Here is an 18,504-nt window from a genome sequence, read left to right as displayed (position 1 = left end):
ACATTTCCTTGTCTGTTAGTGTCACTCAGCACTGCACCCTGTGAACCTTCTAAGATTTGGAGTCCTTTGAATTTCTGGGGCTCATCTTTTTTTTTTTTTTTGTCAGAATGGAAACCTGGCTTTCTTCTTTGCTTTTTCAACCAAGTGACTGTGAAACCCTAAAGTGAATGCTCTTCCTTTCCTGTTCCTGAGATGGAAAATAGCATGTAATGATTATTAATGTTATTTTCCCATATATATATTTTGTACATTGATTAAATAATGAATATTTTCAATATGAGTCTTTTCCTTCTTCCAAGGCCTTAAGGTCTCAGTTTGCTTTTTATACAGACAAACAAATAAACAAACAACAAGAATATTCTTGGGTTTTTCAGAAGTTTGAATCTGTGTGTCCTGCAGGTCAGAAGGTGAAAGTGATTTCTTTCCGCTCCTCTGTCCTTGAGGACGTGTTCTGGAAGCATGGCCAGCAGAACCCTGCGTGGGAGCCATTTAAGATGTTGAGAAAATTTGCAGATTCTTGAGCTTCGTTATGGACTTGCTAAATGAGAAGCCCTGGGAATTGGAGGGAGGGTCATCTGAGGATTTAAGTTCAAAAACCACTTCATGGAATTAACTTTGGGTATTAAACTGACTCATGTTCAAACAGGTGATAATTTAAAATGGACAAAACAGCTATAAATGCATTAAAACGACTAGCTAGATTTTAAAGATCCATGATGTTTAGTCTACTAGTTGGAAGTAAGATAAGACACTGCAAAGGTGCTCGCTTGGGCTTAGGTGTTGCTCTCGAGCGGATTGTAGGTAGGTTTCAGGTGCCTCGTTCATCTACAGGGCTGACCTTTCAGCCTGGGCCCTCCAGTTATGCTCTCTTGATCTCCACGTGGTCTGTGCTTTTGGTCCGGCTGGACAACTGAAGGTAACAGGCTCTAAAGCCTTGGCTGGAGGCCTAACGTTGTGGTTCTTGTTGTGAGATTTATCAAAGTGCAATGCTACCACCTTCTTTTTGCGTGTGCCACCTGGACCCGAGAACTGCCGCTCCATCTTTAACACTTTCCTGGTAGATGCTTTTACAAACCAAAATCACTGCGCTGAGATGTGGCCTTTAAGAGCTTCATTCCAACAATGTACCACTTTGCTTATTTTCAACTCACACTGCTGTCACCACGGAGGCTAATGACTGCAGTTTAGTGGAAGTATTTTTTAGACACTCTTCACCATGTTCACACGCATTCCTTTCAAGCTACACCGCTCACCCCTTCCCAGCACGTTTTTTTTCTTTTCTTCCTCTCTCCTCTGCCTCTGCTCCTTCTCACTACTTTCTCTCTTCTTTCCTTCTGTGACCGTGGGGTGTAATTCCGACTTCAAACCCAGATCAGACGTCACCTGTTGCCTGTGGCCTCTTGGGAATATAGGGAGAGTGGAGATACACTATGAGGTTTCTCACTATATTGAAAATACTGTAGTAAATTCTCATTGATGATATATATTTTTTCATGTGAATATCCTACATAGTAGTCTGAACGTTTAGTAGGCTTTTACTAAGAAAAAATATTTTATGTACATGTGTTATTCCTCTCTTTGGACACTGGAGGGCGCTAGTGAAATGCTTAAATAATTGCCGTTCGTATGTTTTTTTTTAGTGTTCTAGAGGGCACTTGCATATGTGTGTGTGGGGGGCGTGCGCACATGTGTGAAAAGACATTTAGAAAACTCAAAAAAGAACATTTAGAAGTTTCCTTTTGTTTTTAAAAATTAATAAACTACTAAAATTAAGATTAAAATCCTAAACATTTCTTAAATTTTTAAGTTCAGCTTGTAAATCTTATTATTTCTAAGTTTATCAAAGTTAAATAATCACTTTTAAAGGGAATATGTTTGAATTTTTGGTGCCCTTTGCAATCTTAGATAAATGCTCAAATATTTTAGGTTGTATTTATAAATTTATTTTATTTTAAGAATTTTAATTGTCTGACAAACTTTCCCAAGTACTCTAATTCTTTTAGAATTTGAAAAAGAATACATACATGTATATGTATAACTGAATCACTTTGCTGTACACCTGAAACTATCACAACATTGTTAATCAACTATACTCCAGTATAAAATAAAAAGTTAAAAAAATCTAATTCTTTTAAAATCGAACAAAGTAAACTATAAATATGGTGATTAGTATTCCTATATGTTCCAGACTGTCTATAAACTAGTAAGATTTTTATTTAAGATCACAGGTGTAAATTATTTACTCAATTTACATATTTAAAATTGGAATTATCAGGCTGACTATGATTCTTTTAGGCCAAATACTCTTAAATATTATACATACTGCACTTTAAATGCTAATTATGCACAGATTCCTTGTCACAAGAACTTTAATAATCCTTATTTAATTAACTCATTCACCAGTTATTTACTGAGTGCCTGTCATGTGTTCCTCATTATTCTGACCACCGGGGATAAACATTAAGCCCTCCCGCCCCACCCCTCCAAAAATCCCTGCCCTCATGGTTTATATGGTAGTGAAGGTGGGGTGAAAGATAATAAACATGTTAAATAAGTAAGTTATATTGCATGTAAAAGGTGATGGGTACAATAGTGCACAAAGGAAATAATAGAGCCTGGTAAGGGGAAAGGAGGTTGCAATTTGAAATAGGGTGGTTACTAAAGGCCTCAGTGAGAAAGAGGCATTTGACAAGGAGTTGGAGGAAGTGACACAGGGAGAATGCAGATGCCTGGAGGAAGAACATACCTGGAAAACGGAACCTGCAAAGGAGACTCAGAAGGAGGGGCTATTGAGGAACGAGGGAAACAGAGTATGATGTCCTGAAAGCCAGGCTGGAAACAAAGTGTGTGCGGGGGGCAGGTGGTGGTTCAATGGGTCGAGTGATGCTTACAGATCAAGAGGCGTGAGGGCGGAGGCTTGACCACTGAATTCAGCAACGTAGGGGTTCTGGCTGACCTTCGTGAGCAGTTTCAGTGGAAGGATAGGGATGGACGTCTGACTTCGAGAATGAGAGGTAAGTAGAGGGAACTTCCAAGGGAGCGCTGTCAAAGGGAGCAGAGGGATGGCCACCGCCCGGAAGGGGTCAAGGGCTTGTAGGCTGTCGTGTAGGTTTCTGTGCCGAACCAGGCAGCGGGTGAGGTGACACTGACGATGTGGGAGGAAGAAGGGCCAGTTGTTGGCTCGACATCATAAGCAGGCGAGAGGGGATGGGAAGCTGGTGCAGAGCACAGCGTGGCCCTCCACCAGGAGCGGCTGGGCGTGTGGGTTTCTAGCGTAGAAACAAGGGCAGAGTGCGTGAGTCCAGGTAGGTAGATGTGGGGTGGGATTGTGAAATTTTGCTTCTGAAGCATCCAATTTCCTTGGTGGAGTAGGAAGCAAGGTCACCAGCCGAGACTGGATAGGGAGGATCTATGAGAGGTTTGAGGAAAGAAGAGGAGGGAGAGTCGAGGACAGTAGGCAAGTGAATGGTGTAGAGAGATGTGGCCTAATTGCTGAACAGCTTTAAGAGCCCATTTGAGGCATCTTGTCAGGATTTTAAAATGAGATCAATCAGTGGTGTGTGTGTGTGTGTGTGTGTGTGTGTGTGTGTGTATGTGTGTGTGTGTGTTAAGCTGTGTTCAGCTTCAAGGTGCAGGGGCAGTATGGTGGAGTGTTTGAATTTCTCAGGGTTTAATGAATTAGGCAAAGCAAAAGTGGAACAAGAGAATGACAAGTGTCTACAAAAAACAATGATAATGATTGACCACGGTGTTTAAACTGATAAAGCGTGAAGAGATGTTATGAGCAGAGGGTGAGGGACAGTGAAAAGGTAGCAGGATCAACGGATTACTGGTCTCAGTGGGGCTGAAAGACCATTGGAGTTGGTGTCCTAGAGAAAGCGAGCTGGAGAGACAGGAGGGGCCGGTCCTACAGTGTATGATCTGTGAGGATGAAGTCTGGGGTGTGGCCATGGGATCGCGTGGCCGAGAGATGGTGTTGGACGGGGTCAGGGAGTAGACCTGAGACCCGGGATGTGGGGCAGGTCATCTTATGCATATTAAAATCACCAATCGTCAGGGCAGGAGGGGTGTCAGAGAGGTTGATGAGCTAAAATGATCAGGAACTGAGGCAGGCTGACCCAGGTTCTGGTAAAGAACAGTGTCAGCAGGGTGGTTAGGCTGATTCGATCCTAAGACATGAGGTTCAAGCTGGGGGATGATGATTTAGGGAGGAAGGAGACAGGACTACCTCCTGGGGTTAAAGATGCTCGCCCCTTAAGAAAGCACCATGTCATCCCATAGGTTTGGGGTTACCTTCCCAAGATAACTTTTTTGTCTTTTGCCTTCCCAGCTTGCTGAGGCTTCTAAGTGATGCTGACTAGGCTGTGACAGGATCGTGGCAGCTCTCATGGACGTGCTGAACCCTAGGCAACAGTCCATAACAGAAACTTCATTAATTAAAGGACGAGGTGGGATCATTGTGTCCTATGCCTGAAACTAATATGACGGTGTATGTTGATTACACCTCAATAAAAATACATTTAAAAAAGAACGAAGTGTCCCATAGCGCACCCTTAGATTTGAGTCTAACTAACTAACCTAACTAAGGTTAGTTTTCAAGTCTGATTCCATCTGTGATTCTTACTCAGGTAGCTAGCTACACCATTTGATTAGGTTTTGTCTTTCTCTGGCTCTTAATATATAATCAATGTCTTTTAGTTTAATACTACATACGTTTGAGCTCATGTACCTCCCAGTTCTTGGAATTACATAAAATGTCTGATTGAATTCTGGATATCACTCGGCTTTCCCTGATTATTTGGTTACAGCTTCCAAAATTATTCCACTGCCATGAAGCAGGCACCGTTGTCAGCTGTTGGTATTTGTTTGCGGGGTTTCTTGTTGGGTAGAACATTTGGAGATCCTGTTATCCATGCACTTGTCTCCTTGGAGAAGGTTCACTTGGCGTTTGAGCCTCACTTTATTTTAAAAAGAGAGCTTAAACCCGTTTTTTCAAGAGAGCTCAACACAGTTCTCCCCCTTCCCCCCCCCCCCCGCAAATGATTTTACAAAGTGAAATCGAGAGTGAATCTTGGTTTTACAAGGTGAACTCAAGGGTGGCAGATGGCAGCGGTAGTGATCTCTGGATGTGGCCTTCTCCCTTCTCACATGTTGATGTGACTGTGACGGGGTCCATTCTGGGGACTGGAGCTCGGACAGCAGAACGCTGGGCTCAGCAGGAGCCCCCGGCAGGAAACCTGTGCTTTCCCGCTGTTCTTGGTGGGTCCAGCTTTGGCAAATACTCCTTAGTTTATTAAGCAGATGCTTCTGTTCACATTTAAATCACCTGTAAGGCTCTGAGGGCATTCTAAACACCAGACCCACCTGCTGAAGACATAATAAGTCCTAGTATCTGTGTGGGGCTTTCCCAGCTGCTTCCACGTTTGTGGTTCACTGGGGCTCATGCTAGCCCTGTAAGGCAACAACATGGTTCATGTTTTTATGCCCTTTGTACACGTGAAGGGCCAGCTCTGCATGGAGGGATGAGCAGAGGCTTTGTGGCCAGAGAGATCTGACTGTCACTTACCAGCCGGGAGACCTTGGACAGTTCCCTCACTTCTCTGGGCACCAATCTCTTGCTTCAGGTGCAAAGCTGAATCTTCTAGGATTCTGTTACATATGCCATTCCCCTTCCCCTGCCAGTAAACCTCACCACCTCAGATACATTTTAGCTTATACGTGATGGTGTATTTGCAAAAAGAGCAAGAGAAAATCTGGCATTTGCAATGATCTGTGCCTTCTTTTTTTTCTAATCACCCTTTTGATTGGAGCTTTTGTGATATAGGTACCGTCATTCCAAACAAAGCAAAACGAAACCTTTTAAAGCTGCTTATCAAAGTCCGCTAGAGGCTGCTGTTATCAAGGCTTTGCTCACTAGCCAAAGGTCCTGAGGAAACAGCTGTGAACTTGGGCGTGCTTGGGGGTACCAGCTGCAACTTTTAAGTTCTCCTAGCTTTCGGTTGTTCATGGAAATGTCACACCTGCTTGATTTTTTCCTTAGCCAAGCTAATCTCCTGCTTCGTGTCCTTTGCACCTTTGGCGTGAACAGAATATGCACTATTAAAGCAAAAATAAATATTAAATGCAAATTTTAAGAAATCTTCAAAATGGAAAAAAAATAGTTACTTTAAAATATACTCATGAGAACTCCATGGGGTCACATTCATAAAGAGATTTCATGGGACATCAGCACTGAGGCAAGGTAAAGGGTTTGCTCAGAGGCACATAAGAAGAGGAACCCAGACTCAAGGTAGGTATTCTGAGTCTCGGGCAGGATTCTTTCTGCTCTATCATGAGGGGTTTTTTCCCAGGATGGAAACAACGCTTGCATTTCGGTTTTTTGAACATTGGTTCTGTTAAGAGATGGGGTATTTTTCACTTCAAGTTTAGGTTAACATTTCAAAAAATGCAGTTTCGCTTTTGCCCATAATGTCCACCAGAAGCAGGATTGTTGAGTTAAAGGTAAAGTGAACTTGTGATTTTAATAAGTATTTCCAAACTGCCTCTCAGAGTTTATATTCCCGCCAGCCAGCAGTGGAGGAGGGTGGCTTTTCACCTCATCAATCACCGTGTGGGCCAATTGTCAAACAGGGACATTTGCCTATTTGATGGGTGACAAATTCTATATGAGTACAGATTTAATTTGTTTTCTTAGCAATGAAGTTTAGCATCTTTTCATACATTTAAGGATCATTTGTATTTGTGTGTGTGTGTGTGTGTGTGTGTGTGTGTGTGTGTATGATCTATTCATGTCCTTGCTTATTTTTTGGGGGGGATTGTTCTTTTCAGTTTTTAGTAGCTCTTTATATATTTGGTCAGTAAGCCATCTGTGTTTTACATGAGTGGCAAACATTTTTCAAATCTGTCATTCATTTGTCTCTTTCTGCTGGTGGTGATGGGGTTAGTTGCTGGTGTGTGTGTATGTGGTTTATTTTATCATGCGGAAGTTCCTTTTATGTATTCATGACTTGTCACCATGCAGAGGCTTTGCTGCCAGAGACCATCAGAGTTCTTGCCGATGTCCATGTCTAGTGAACTTATACTCATATTAAACCTTCTCATCTTGCTCTAAATTCCTCATTTTTTTTTACACTAATTGCTATCACGTTGCCGTTCATCACTTATATACTCCCCAGTGGTATCTGCTTCTTTTCAAATTTTGCTTTTGTCTGTTCACTTAGACTGTTGAGGCATGGAGAACAGAGGCCTTGCCTCCCACATCAATATCCCCCGCTGGGTCCAGCACTGGGCTGGACAGTGACCATGGGTTCAAGAAGCACCTGTTAAAGATTGGTGGCCCAATCCCTAGCAAGCATGGAGGAGCTGAGGATGTCTCCCATTAAACCCAGGGGCCCACTCGGTAGCAGATCCCAGGCTGTGTCCCTGGGTGGGACCAGGCCATGTAGATGGCTCTTGATCGAACGACAACCGGCACAGTCCTGCATCTTGGCCTTTCCCAAGCTCTTCTTCAGCCCCCCTAAAACCTCCAGGAACCATTCCTGTCCTGGGAGAGTTGGAAATGGACTCACATGTAACCTCCCTCACTAGCTGTCCCCTTTCCGAGCCCGGAGGCCTGAAAGCAGCCGGCTGAAGGAAGAGGAATTGAAACCAGCCAGGGGTTCAAGTAGCCATCGGTTTTAATGGGGGTGAGAGGGGAGGGGAGGGAATGCTGAGTGCCCTCATCTTCTGGCCTTGTCTGGGGAAGGTGGGTGTGTGGAGGGGAGAGGGGCTCTGCACGCCCTCTTCTCGGGCATTGGGTCATGAGGGAGCAGCATGGAGGGCAGGAGCGCATGACCTTTGCCTCTCATCGTGGGGAAGAGAGAGGAGATGCAGAATGTAGGTGGAGACATCAATGGCCTGGTATCTGTGAAGCGGGGACTATACTGCATTGGTGTGTGCATGTACAGAGGAGCAGGGAGCTGGGCCAGAGGCAGGAAGAAGCAGAGGGGTTGAGCAGTGAAGCAGCCTGGAAAACAGGGCAGATTCTTCCAATACGAACAAACCCTCCCCTCCACCCTGACCTCTGTCCCAGATGGGCCGCCCTCCTGCTGGCCTCTGCTTCTACTTCTTCCGCCCAATCTGGGCCATCAGGTGGGCATTGGCAGCTGCCTTGGCTCGTAGGTTCTTAGCCTTGGCAATGTTGAAGAGGATGTTCATGATGTTAGTGGGGACATCGAGGGAGAGCGTGAACTTGGTGCGTTGGTCACTCTTGGCCTTGTCCTGGTACAGCCTCCGCCGGAGCTGCGCCTGGGACAGGTATTTGTGCCGGGTGCTTCTAGCCCCACCGCCACCGCCAGAGCCAGGGAAGGTCCTTTTCTCCTTGTCTTTCTCCTCCTCCTTCTCCTGGTCTTCTCCTGAGAGTGAGTCTTGGCTGGGCAGGGAGGGGAAGCTTCTCTTGCTCAGCAGGGGCGCATCCTCCAGCTGGCTTTTCTTGTTGAGGCAGCTGAAGATGGGCTCGGCTTTGTACAACTTTTCGGAGAGGCCTGTGCTGGGGTCCCCTAGGAGCAGCAGCAGTAGCAGCAGGAAGTGCGCTGGTATCAGCATCTCTCCCTGTAGCAGAAAAGAGCAATGTGGGAAGAGGGTGTGAAAGGGGGCTTAGGGCGCAGGAGGAAATGGATCAAATCCAGTAGGGCTTTGTTCATGTTCAACTTCACTGGTTGTCAAAGTGTGGTCTCTGGACCAGCAGCACCATGTGGAAATTTGTTAGAAATGCGAAGAATTCTCAGGTCTTGCTCCAGAGCTAGTCAATCAAAAACTCTGGGGCCAGCAATCTGCACTTTCACAAGCCTGATGATGACTGATCCTTACTTTAAATAATCCAAATGTATGAACTAGCTGCGTAGCATGCAGGGAAAGCAACACAGACTCTGCAATTAGTCAGGCGTAGGCTCAAATTCCAACTTGGTCCTTATTTGCCTGAGGGCGGTGGGCAGGTTGGTTAACCTCTGAGAATGTCAATTTCCTCATCTGATAATTGGGGATAATAATAACTACCTCATAAAGGTTAAGTGAAAGATTAAATTAAAATGGAAAAGCTCCTGGTCTAACGAAATACTTAATGAAGACGGTTGGTTCATAACTATTTATATATAAATCATCTCCAGGTCCTATTAGGATAAGATTCAGTACACACACAGCCATCTCAGAAGTGATCTGTCTATATCTATATATCTATAAATATACTATAAATTATATAAATAATATAATATAAATATAAATTATACCAATTATATCAATATAATATAAATATAGATATACAAATATGCCAGGTAATTGGATCCTGCAGACCAGTATCTTTGTTGGGTTGTGTTTTTGGCTTTTCTGTTTTTTCTATACACCATTTGCTCCATCCTAACCCAGATAGGCTCTCCTTGCCTTGAACTCATTCTAAGTCAGCAGTTCTCAAGCTTCAGAGTGTTTAGAATCATGTGAATGGATTGTTCAAACACCAGCTGCTGGGCCCCATTCCAAGCATTTCTGAATCAGTAGGTTTGGGGTGAGGCCTGAGAGTCTGCATTTCTAACACATCCCTAGACGATGCTGATGCTGTGGGTTCATGGACCACGCTTTGAGAACCACTTTCTCAGTGTTCCAATCCATCTCTGAGCTCCTTAGAATTGTGTGTCCAATTCCCTGAGAACATTTTACAGGGATGTGTGTTGACTGTGGAAAAGTGGACTTTTTTCCCCTGTCAATATTGTGTCAATAACCAGACTTCCTGCTTTATCATTTACCGAGGAGCTCCTTAGTTGTTTTGCATAATAGTAGCATGAAATGTGGCTTAGCTTAGAATTAGCTGCCTCACACCTTGGAGGCATCTTAAAGCCTGGAAGAACTTTCAAAGGGCTTGTTAAGGCTGAAAAGATTTAAAAAACCAAAAACTAATTGACAAAGAAAGGGTTAACACAGGGTGGGGAAGTTGTTTTCTCTGTCATTCTATCCCTTTGTACCCCGCTCCTTTCATGGACCAGACTCAGCCCTGGCCTCCCACTAACTTGCTCAGCAATTAAATGCTCTGGGTGCCAGTAGTTCCATCTTTGAGATCAGGGGATTGAGTTCCAGGCTCTTCCCTCTCTCTCTATCTCCTTGTTTAGTTTTGTTTAGCATTTGCAGCATAAAAGAACAGAAATGTCATTTTCTCCTCACTAAAGTCTGATTCCTAAGCAAGTTTCTCCTCTTATGTTCTTTGGATTCTTTTGCCGTTACCCTAGTGCAACAACACAAAGGTTTAAGATTTCCCTCCTACCTGCTCTGAAAACAAGTGGTCCCCGCCTAGTTAGATTTAAGAGGTAAAGTTCTACATCTTTATTTTTCTCATTTGGATACCTGAAACTGAGCCATTCTTTAGGGTTATTATAAGCAGTGCTTCTCTGAAGATACACACTTACTTCTGAGAGCTGTGACAGCCACGTCACGCCCTAGGATGAGAGGCACTGAGGAACCTGGGCTGGCCTGAAATTCAGAGCACCTGCAAGGGAGAGAGTGCTTGAAGGAAAAAAGTGAAGCGAGAAGGCAAATGTACAACTCTGTGGCTTCGCCCAGTGCCAGCCCCGTTTTCTAGCAGCGAGGAAGGCGGAGATAGTCCCCATGTTACCCAGCTCGTCTGCAAACACTGATAAGATGTTGAATTAGAAAACACTTTATAAAACGTAACTGCTGAACCTAGGGGGCATTAAAGCATTTCAAAAGGTATTATAGTAATGAGATGTGGACTCGTGGAAGCACTTATGTGTCACATATACACACACAGACTTCCAAGCAATTCACCCTCAAGAGAGCAGAGAGGGTTCACTCATGAAAGACCCTTCCCCCCAAGAGGGAAGAGCGGCCAGGAGAAAGTTGACATGTTACAGATAACACTTGTCATTGGCAGCATTAGCATTCATGTTCTTACTTCATTCATTCTCAGAAGAGGGGTGTGCATGTGTGTGTGTGTGTGTGCGTGTATGGGTGTGTGTTTGCTGGATTGCTATGTTAGAGGAGAACATTGCAGACAGGATTTCTCAGAAGACTTGGACATCAGATGGAGACAGCAAACATCCATCTTCATGGTCCCCCCTTCACAGGTGGCACCTAATCATTACAGACATCTGTCCCCTCCCTCCACTGTCCCCAGTATAGCCAGGGGAAAAGGGTTCTAGGCTTTGAGGGCAGAGGACCTGGGCTGGGAAGCTCCCCTACCCTCAAATGCCTTCCATCAACCACTTAACCTCTCAGTTGTCGCACCCTAAAAAGGAGACATTACCTGCCTCACAGGTTCATCGAGAGAAAGAAAGGAGATGCCCTTGGTAACCAATAAATGCAAGCATTGTCCGGCTCCGGCGGGCAGCGGGGCATTGTACCCTGAAGTTTCTACCCCACGCCTTCCCCCATCCACTCCATTTGTAAACACGATTTTCATATTCACAACTAGACTCTGTTCAGAAAAATACATTTGTAAGAACACATTCTGCCTCCAGTCTATTACCTTTTGCAAAGCAGGTCTCTCTACCAACGAAGGGAGGATCATTTTGCCCCCCCGGAGAAACTTCCCCATGGTCCCTTTAGAGCCAACTTCTTATTTAAAACACAGACCTTGGCGTTCAGCACGGTGCCCCCAGGGGCGTTTGCAACTCTCATCTCTTACCCCATCCAGTCCCCAGTACCTCCTGCCTAATTTAGGGCAAATCAATTTACCCTTCATAAAGAAGTCCCCAACCAAAACCTTACCCGTGAGTGGACTTCCCTCCGGAGTGGAAAAGCGCAGTGAGATGTGCAGCAGCTTCAGGACCGGGGGATCTGCCCCAGGACCATCCCCCCGAACTTCTGTCTATGCTGGGGTCGCTGACTCCTTTTCTTGTATTGTTCGTAAGTGGGCCGTGATATTTCCTCTCTATGGAAACCACTCCACTCCCTCGTGTGTGTGTGTATATAAAAGTGACAGATCACGGGGTGGATCGTAAATCCAGACGCAGTGTCTACACTGGGATGCGATTCCGTTTAAAATACAACCAAAGCAGCTGTCCGCGTCATGGAGATGACAGGCTGCCGGCATCCTCGACCCCTCCTATCCACCTTCCCTCCCAGCCCTCCCATCACTTCCCCCTGCCCTTCCTGCCCTAGCAACTCGATTCACTGATAAAAAGGAAAAACACTCTGTTGAACTGAGAAGCAGCTTCTTTGAAGAGTTTTATTACTCACCTTAGTTCTCATTAACTTCAGCTTTCCCGCATCCCTGTCTCTCTACCCCTCCTTTTGGAAACCTGGCACCAAGACCTGCTTGAAAGTAGAGAAGAAAGGTCCTCTGCTGTCCTGTGATTCTTGTGGGTTCTGACTTGCAGTGTTCTCTCTGGTTGCTTACAAGGCTCTAGATGTTTGCGTTCATCAAAGGGCACGCAGAGCGGGTAGACACCTACCTAGAGCTTTTGGTGGGAAATCACTGGAACTTTACCCATTTTTATTTATCTATTCATCCAATATCTTTAGAGCACCTGCTGTGTGCCAGGTCTTGCAGGACCCTCAGGAATTCAAAGTGAATTAAGACCCCCGTTCTTATAAGGCATTGGCAGTTTAGAAAGATATGTAAAAGCAGGATAATTTCTGTGTGGCAAATGCCATAGCACGGAAGGGAGCATCCCTGTCCTGGAGACTCGAGACAGGTAATGTACCAGAGCAGAGCAGAGGGACTGCAGACAGAAAAGAGGCCTGGGATGGAGAACGCAATGCAGAGAGGGACCTGCAGGAGGCAGGTGGGCAGGAGGTAGGGGCACTGCATGTGGCAGAGGCCGGACTCACACTGGGAGGTACTATGAGTTGAATTTTACTCTAAATGTAATGGTGTAGGTGTAAGGGGATTTAGGCAGGTGACCCCCTTATTTCACAGCTGAGACTGTGAGAGAAGTGACTTGTGGGGATTACACAGGCGCTTGGTGACTGAGAATCCAGGTCTCAGGTGGGCCCAGATCTCTTTTCACATCCACCTTGAACCTCGGGCTTAACCATCATGAAGGGCCGTGCAAGACCACGTTCTCTCCAGGTCTCCAGGCCAGACCACAGCTCCCATCCTGGATGGGCACTTTTAGATCTTGAAATTCCTCTATGATGATGAAGAGGTGAGTGGACTCCTGGAATTATCAAAACTCTTCAGTGCTCACAGGTATCTGTGTGAAACACATGGAAAGCCCTTATCCAGAAGGACCCCAAGCTCTGGCAGCTTCAGCCTTCATTGTGGCTACGTGGGGATTGGACCTCATTCGCGCTCCTTCTTTTGGAGCTGCCTTTCTCTCTGGCTGGCCTCCTCCTGAGGTTAGTGGCAGCATGGAACTAGGAAATCTAAATTCATTCTTTCGTATATTCTGGTCTTTGGGAGAAGGTTGTTGTTTTTGTTTGTTTGTTTTTTCCATTTCAGATCCTGAGGCAGTCATGGAATTTGTGTAGGTTGAGGGGTAGAGAGATGGAAATCTGAGTTTCACTCCCTCGTCTGCCTTTCTGAGCTCTGACATGCCAGGAGGGCAGTCTTGTGAGGATACCAGACGCTGCTCCCCTCGAGCGGGGATCCTCAGCCTTGGCCCTCCTGACGTTTGGGGCCAGGTGATGTGGAGGGGCTGTCCTGATGTTCGGCAGCTTCCCTCTAGCTACTTGATGAAGTATCAGCCCTCCCCTGCCCAGCTGTGATGACCAGAAATGTCTCCAGAAATGTCCCCTGGGGGCAAAATTGCTCCCTGCCCCTCTCCCACGCCATGAGAACCACTGCCCTAAGGTATGGGGTTTAGGAGGAGAGACAATGGACGTTGCCTTCTCTTTTTGTGATCTGCTCTGACTCCTCTCAACTTCCTAGAAAACCTCCCCACTTGACGCTGGAGCTCCATGGCACCAAACCATCTTTGTGTCAGGGGCTGGTGGCTGTCTGCTGAGCCTGCCAGCCCGTGTCCAGACACAGATGGGCTCTTGTGTTCCCACTGGCCCATCCCAGGTCATCTTTGGGATTGGCTGATGGCTCCCAGGAGCTCTGAGGGTGTGAGCAGGCAGGCTCCGGATGGGATGCTCACAGACCTGGGCAGTGGGGGAGGGTCCTAAAGGTACTTTTCTTAGAGAAGAACACTTCAAGAAGCAGTCTGTTTGCTTTATAGCTTGTAAAGTGCTTCCGGCTGCATCTGAGGGAGGATTGGGGACAGTCTAGGAAAGAAAGAGGACGATTAGTGAGCAAAAATCCCCAGCGTTTTGGTTCATATAAATGATGATTTCCCTTCCCACTCTTCTCTGAAGTGCACACGAAGCATTCTGCTATGCTGGCCCATTTCTCTGGCCTTGGTGAGCCATTGGTATTGAAGCCGAATCCAGCCTCTGTACCCTGACACCGAATTAATTCTCAGAGCAGAGTTTTGCGTGAAGTAGAAAAGAATAGCTTTATTGTTTTGCCAGGCAAAGGGGGCCACAGCGGGCTGATGCCCTCAAAACTGTGTGTCCCAACCTGGAGGGGGTAGTGAGGAGTTTTATAGTAATGGTTCAAAGAGGGCGTGACCAGCTTGTGGACATTCTTCTGATTGGTTCGTGGTGAGGTAAGTGGGAGTCAGCATCATCGACCTTCTGGTTCCAACCGGTCTGGTGCTTGTGGGCAGCACACAGTTAACTTCTCCCACCTGGTGGGGGCTTCAGTGTCTGCAAAACAGCTCAAAGGTATTGTTATGTGTATCCCTTGAGGGGGAACCAGGACCCTGCCCCAGAGCTGCACTATTGTTTCTTGACTGCTCCTCCCCTGTCTCCCGGTCCCCTCCCTTCCCAGATTAGCATCTGTTTGAACCTGCCCCTTGGAACTCAGGGAAGGTCGTGGAGGCTGAATGAAGCCTATTTCCTGTTATCAAGAAATGGGGGACACAGAAAGGCTTTTGTGCCTAGGAGCCCCACAGGGCCCTGCTCCGTATCGGGTATCGGTATCTTCCATGAATTCATCTCTATGAATGAGGGATGTAAATACTCGGTAGAGAGTATGTGGAGGGCCCAGGTGGGGAGAAAATCTGATCAGCTTCATATATAGATAGAAATGGCTCTTACTTATAAAGCTCATTTCACCAAAGTTCCCAAAGCACTTACACATAATAACATAATTATTTTCTTAACATCTGAGCTAGGCAGTAAAAGAAAAAGATAAGAAAAAGGAACTAGGGAATTGGAAGGACGCTTGATTTATAGGAGAGAGGCTTTACTTTGGTGTCAGGAGAAAGGGTTTTCACTTCTGCCTCAGTTTCTAGCTTGGTGACTGGATTGGGACGGTCACTTACATTCTCTGCTCCTGTTTCATAAAATGTAGATTAGTGTATCTTCCTATTTTTCTAAGGTCAGTGTCAAGATAGTATTTGTAAGAACTTGATAAAGTTTTACGTGGACACAGAGTATTATTCATCCTTATTTTTCAATTCTCCCCTTATTTCCCTTTTACTGATTTTTAGTTTACTTGACTCCTCAGTTTTCGGAGGGTGTGTGTTAATCTCCCATTGTATTTGTGGGTTTGTCGATTTCTTTTGGTAAGTCTGTCCATTTTTGCTTTATGTATTTGGAGTGTTGGGTACGTACAGATAGCCCCTTTTATCATTTTACTATAAACACTTTCATGCCAAATAAGGGTTGCCTTGGAGTCTGCTTTGTCTGATATCAAAATTGCTATTCCAGTTTTCTGTTGGTTAACATTTGCTTGGTGCATTTTTTCCAGTTTTTTTCTGTGTCAAAATTCTTTTGTAGATGACATATACTGAAATTTTAAAAATCCAATCTAGCAATCTCTGTATTAACAAGGCATTTGACATATTTGTACTAGTAGTGATCACTGATGTGACACATTTGTACTAATAATGATCACTGATGTGACACATTTGTACTAATAATGATCACTGATGTGACACATTTGTACTAATAATGATCACTGATTTTCTGCTGTTTTAGTGTGCTTTCTATTTACTCTGTTTTTTTTCCTTTGCTTTATTCCTGTTTTTCCTTTTCTGTATTCTTCTAGATTGATTAATTCTTCATTTCATCTTTCCCTCTATTATTTTATAATACAAGCATTTAAAGCTACAATTTTTCCTCTAAGCACTGTTTCACAATATCCCACAACAAATGAACAGGGCTCCCTTTAACCTGCTGAAATTATTCTGGTCTGTTGGGTAGGGGAGACCCTTGCCTTGACTCACATTTTTCCCAACAGGCAGGACTGGTTTAATTACTAATATTAGTACTTCTGCAATAATACCGCACCCATTACACTGCACTCACGTTCAGTCCTTTCTGATGTGGGTTCGCCAATGCTCTCTCCCATGGGCCTATCAGAAATCGGTTTCATTGGACTTTGCATCCACCTTGCAACCAGCAGCAGTGGAAACAGGTGGGGAAAGTTCCAGCCTGTCTCCATGTCCAGGTGTCCTGGCAAATCACAGACATTTTATGATCCTCTCTGATGGACTTTTGGTGGCTGATTGATTCCTAGAGCGAAGCTCCTGGGGGCCGCTGGTAAGAGGCAGCTGCCTCCTCAGGGCCACGTGAAACAGAGCATCAAAGCTCTCTGTCTCCCTCCAGGGAAGGGGGGACGTTGCCTTCTTGGGTAGCCTTGCAGGGCTGTCCCGTTGTCGCCTTCCCAAACGTGGGCCCAATCAAAGCGTTCTGATTACCTGACGTGTGGAAAAGATGATCAATACCAACAGATCCACTTAGGGGATATGTTTTCTCTAGTGACAAGGTGACTTCTCCACAAAGCAGCAGACTGGGCAGCGTGCTCCTAGGCAGGGGGGCCAGGATGGCAAGCTCACCCGTGGTTCTGCACAGGGGCTGAGTCAGTAGTCATGGTGGCCAAGCAGCCCATATTCTTCCAAGGGCAATAAACTCTCCTCTGCCACCCCCAACCCTAAACGTGTTTTGGAACCTCTGTCTACATGCCTGCAGGTTAATCAGGTACTGCGCTCAATCAATTCACCAATCAATCAATCAGAAATAAAGCCAGTATGTTCCTATCTGCTGTGAATTTTAATCCATTTCCCTTGTCAAGCCTAGGCTTTGAAGTTGGCTGTGGTCCATTCCTGCCTGTCTCTGTTTGTCTGTAAGCAGCTTGAGACTAAGATTTATGCCAGGAAATGTACAACTAACACAACATCTGAAGTTTAGTAGAGACTCAACAAGGAAAGCTGTAGCTGCATACACACATACACACACACACACACACACACACACACACACAATTGCAATCAATTACATATACCTGAACAGATATTCTTTAGGTATTTTAAATGCCTTTGTTTCCATGAACTTTTCTAGAATCATAGAGTGTTTGGCCTAAAAGAGAGGTCATGCTCTAGTTCAATCACTTAGCTCAGGTCACACACAGGTTACCCTCATAGCTCAGGCCCCCAACACGAACAGTCTCGAGGGTCATCTTCTTTTGCAAAGCTGGATGAGGCAGCATTTCTGACCATGAGGAGGGAACAGGACTTGGCCTTGAGAGTGAGGGATTGTTTCGGACATGGAGCCCCTAATTGAAGATCATATTATTGTAATGAAATTAAAATTAGAGATTATTAGAGATTTATTCAAAAAGACAAGTTGTAGAGAGTCAGACTGCATTGAGATTCCATTTTATCTCTAATAATCAAGGAAGGGTGAAGAATGTATGCGTGGGTCTCCACAGCTCGAGGCTGCGTTAGCAGGGAGTGGTACCTCTATAGTCGGCTTTTGAGAGTGTGAAGTCATACAATTAATTTCCATTATAGAAGCTGAAGGAGTAATTCAAATTTCAAGGAGTACGCTTATGTGTATATATATGTGTACAAGACAGGGAAAGTAGGGGGAGAATAAACAATGGATAAATCTGCAATTTTGGCCAGTAATTGTTAGGAAGTTAGGGAGAGAAGCTGCTATAAGCAGGTTCATCCCATGATGCCAGATCACTGGCCAAATGGGCAGGGTCCTCCACTATTGATGCTCTCTCTTGTTTTGTTCTACAAGTCAAAAAATAAATACCACTTTGCCACTTCTGCCTCCACCCAACAATGCCCCAGATTACTTACTCCAAGTAAAAGGAGGATCATGAGTAGGATGAAAGGCAGCTGTCTTGATAAAGCTTTCCCCCTCTATTCTACTACTATAGAAACATTCAATAAATTCAATCATCCCTCCAAATCAGGTTTATTGGAAACCTACTAAGGACAAGGAATATAAGTGCTAAGTACTTAGTACTAAGTATTATAGTAAGTACTAAGTATTACAGGAGTCTGCTGCTCAAAGTGTGGTCCTTGGACCCCCAGGCTCAGCATCCCTGGGAGCTTGTTAGAGATGCAGAATTTCCGACCTCATCCCAGACCTAATGAATCAAACTCTTCCTTTTAATAAGAGCCTCAGGGGAGAAGAGCAGCTATGGGAAGCACTAACAAATGGCTTTATTTTTATTAATGAATTAATTAGACCTTGCCGGGCTGCTTGCAGGACCACCAGGGAATTCCCACAAAT

The 18,504-nt window shown here is 45.1% G+C and overlaps 1 protein-coding gene across 1 annotated transcript; it reads right to left on the bottom strand.

Moving 5' to 3' along the window:
• Window positions 1-8,100: 8,100 nt before the first annotated feature.
• On the bottom strand, window positions 8,101-8,583 carry UCN3 (urocortin 3). Its single transcript, XM_060120986.1, has one exon. It carries the CDS (start codon window positions 8,581-8,583, stop codon window positions 8,101-8,103), a length of 483 nt encoding a protein of 160 aa, XP_059976969.1.
• Window positions 8,584-18,504: the final 9,921 nt, after the last annotated feature.

Source organism: Lagenorhynchus albirostris, chromosome 1, assembly GCF_949774975.1.
Source record: "Lagenorhynchus albirostris chromosome 1, mLagAlb1.1, whole genome shotgun sequence".
NCBI classification, from domain to species: Eukaryota; Metazoa; Chordata; class Mammalia; order Artiodactyla; family Delphinidae; genus Lagenorhynchus; species Lagenorhynchus albirostris.
Note: the sequence above shows the minus strand (reverse complement) of the source record. Positions and strands in the feature narration are given on the sequence as shown.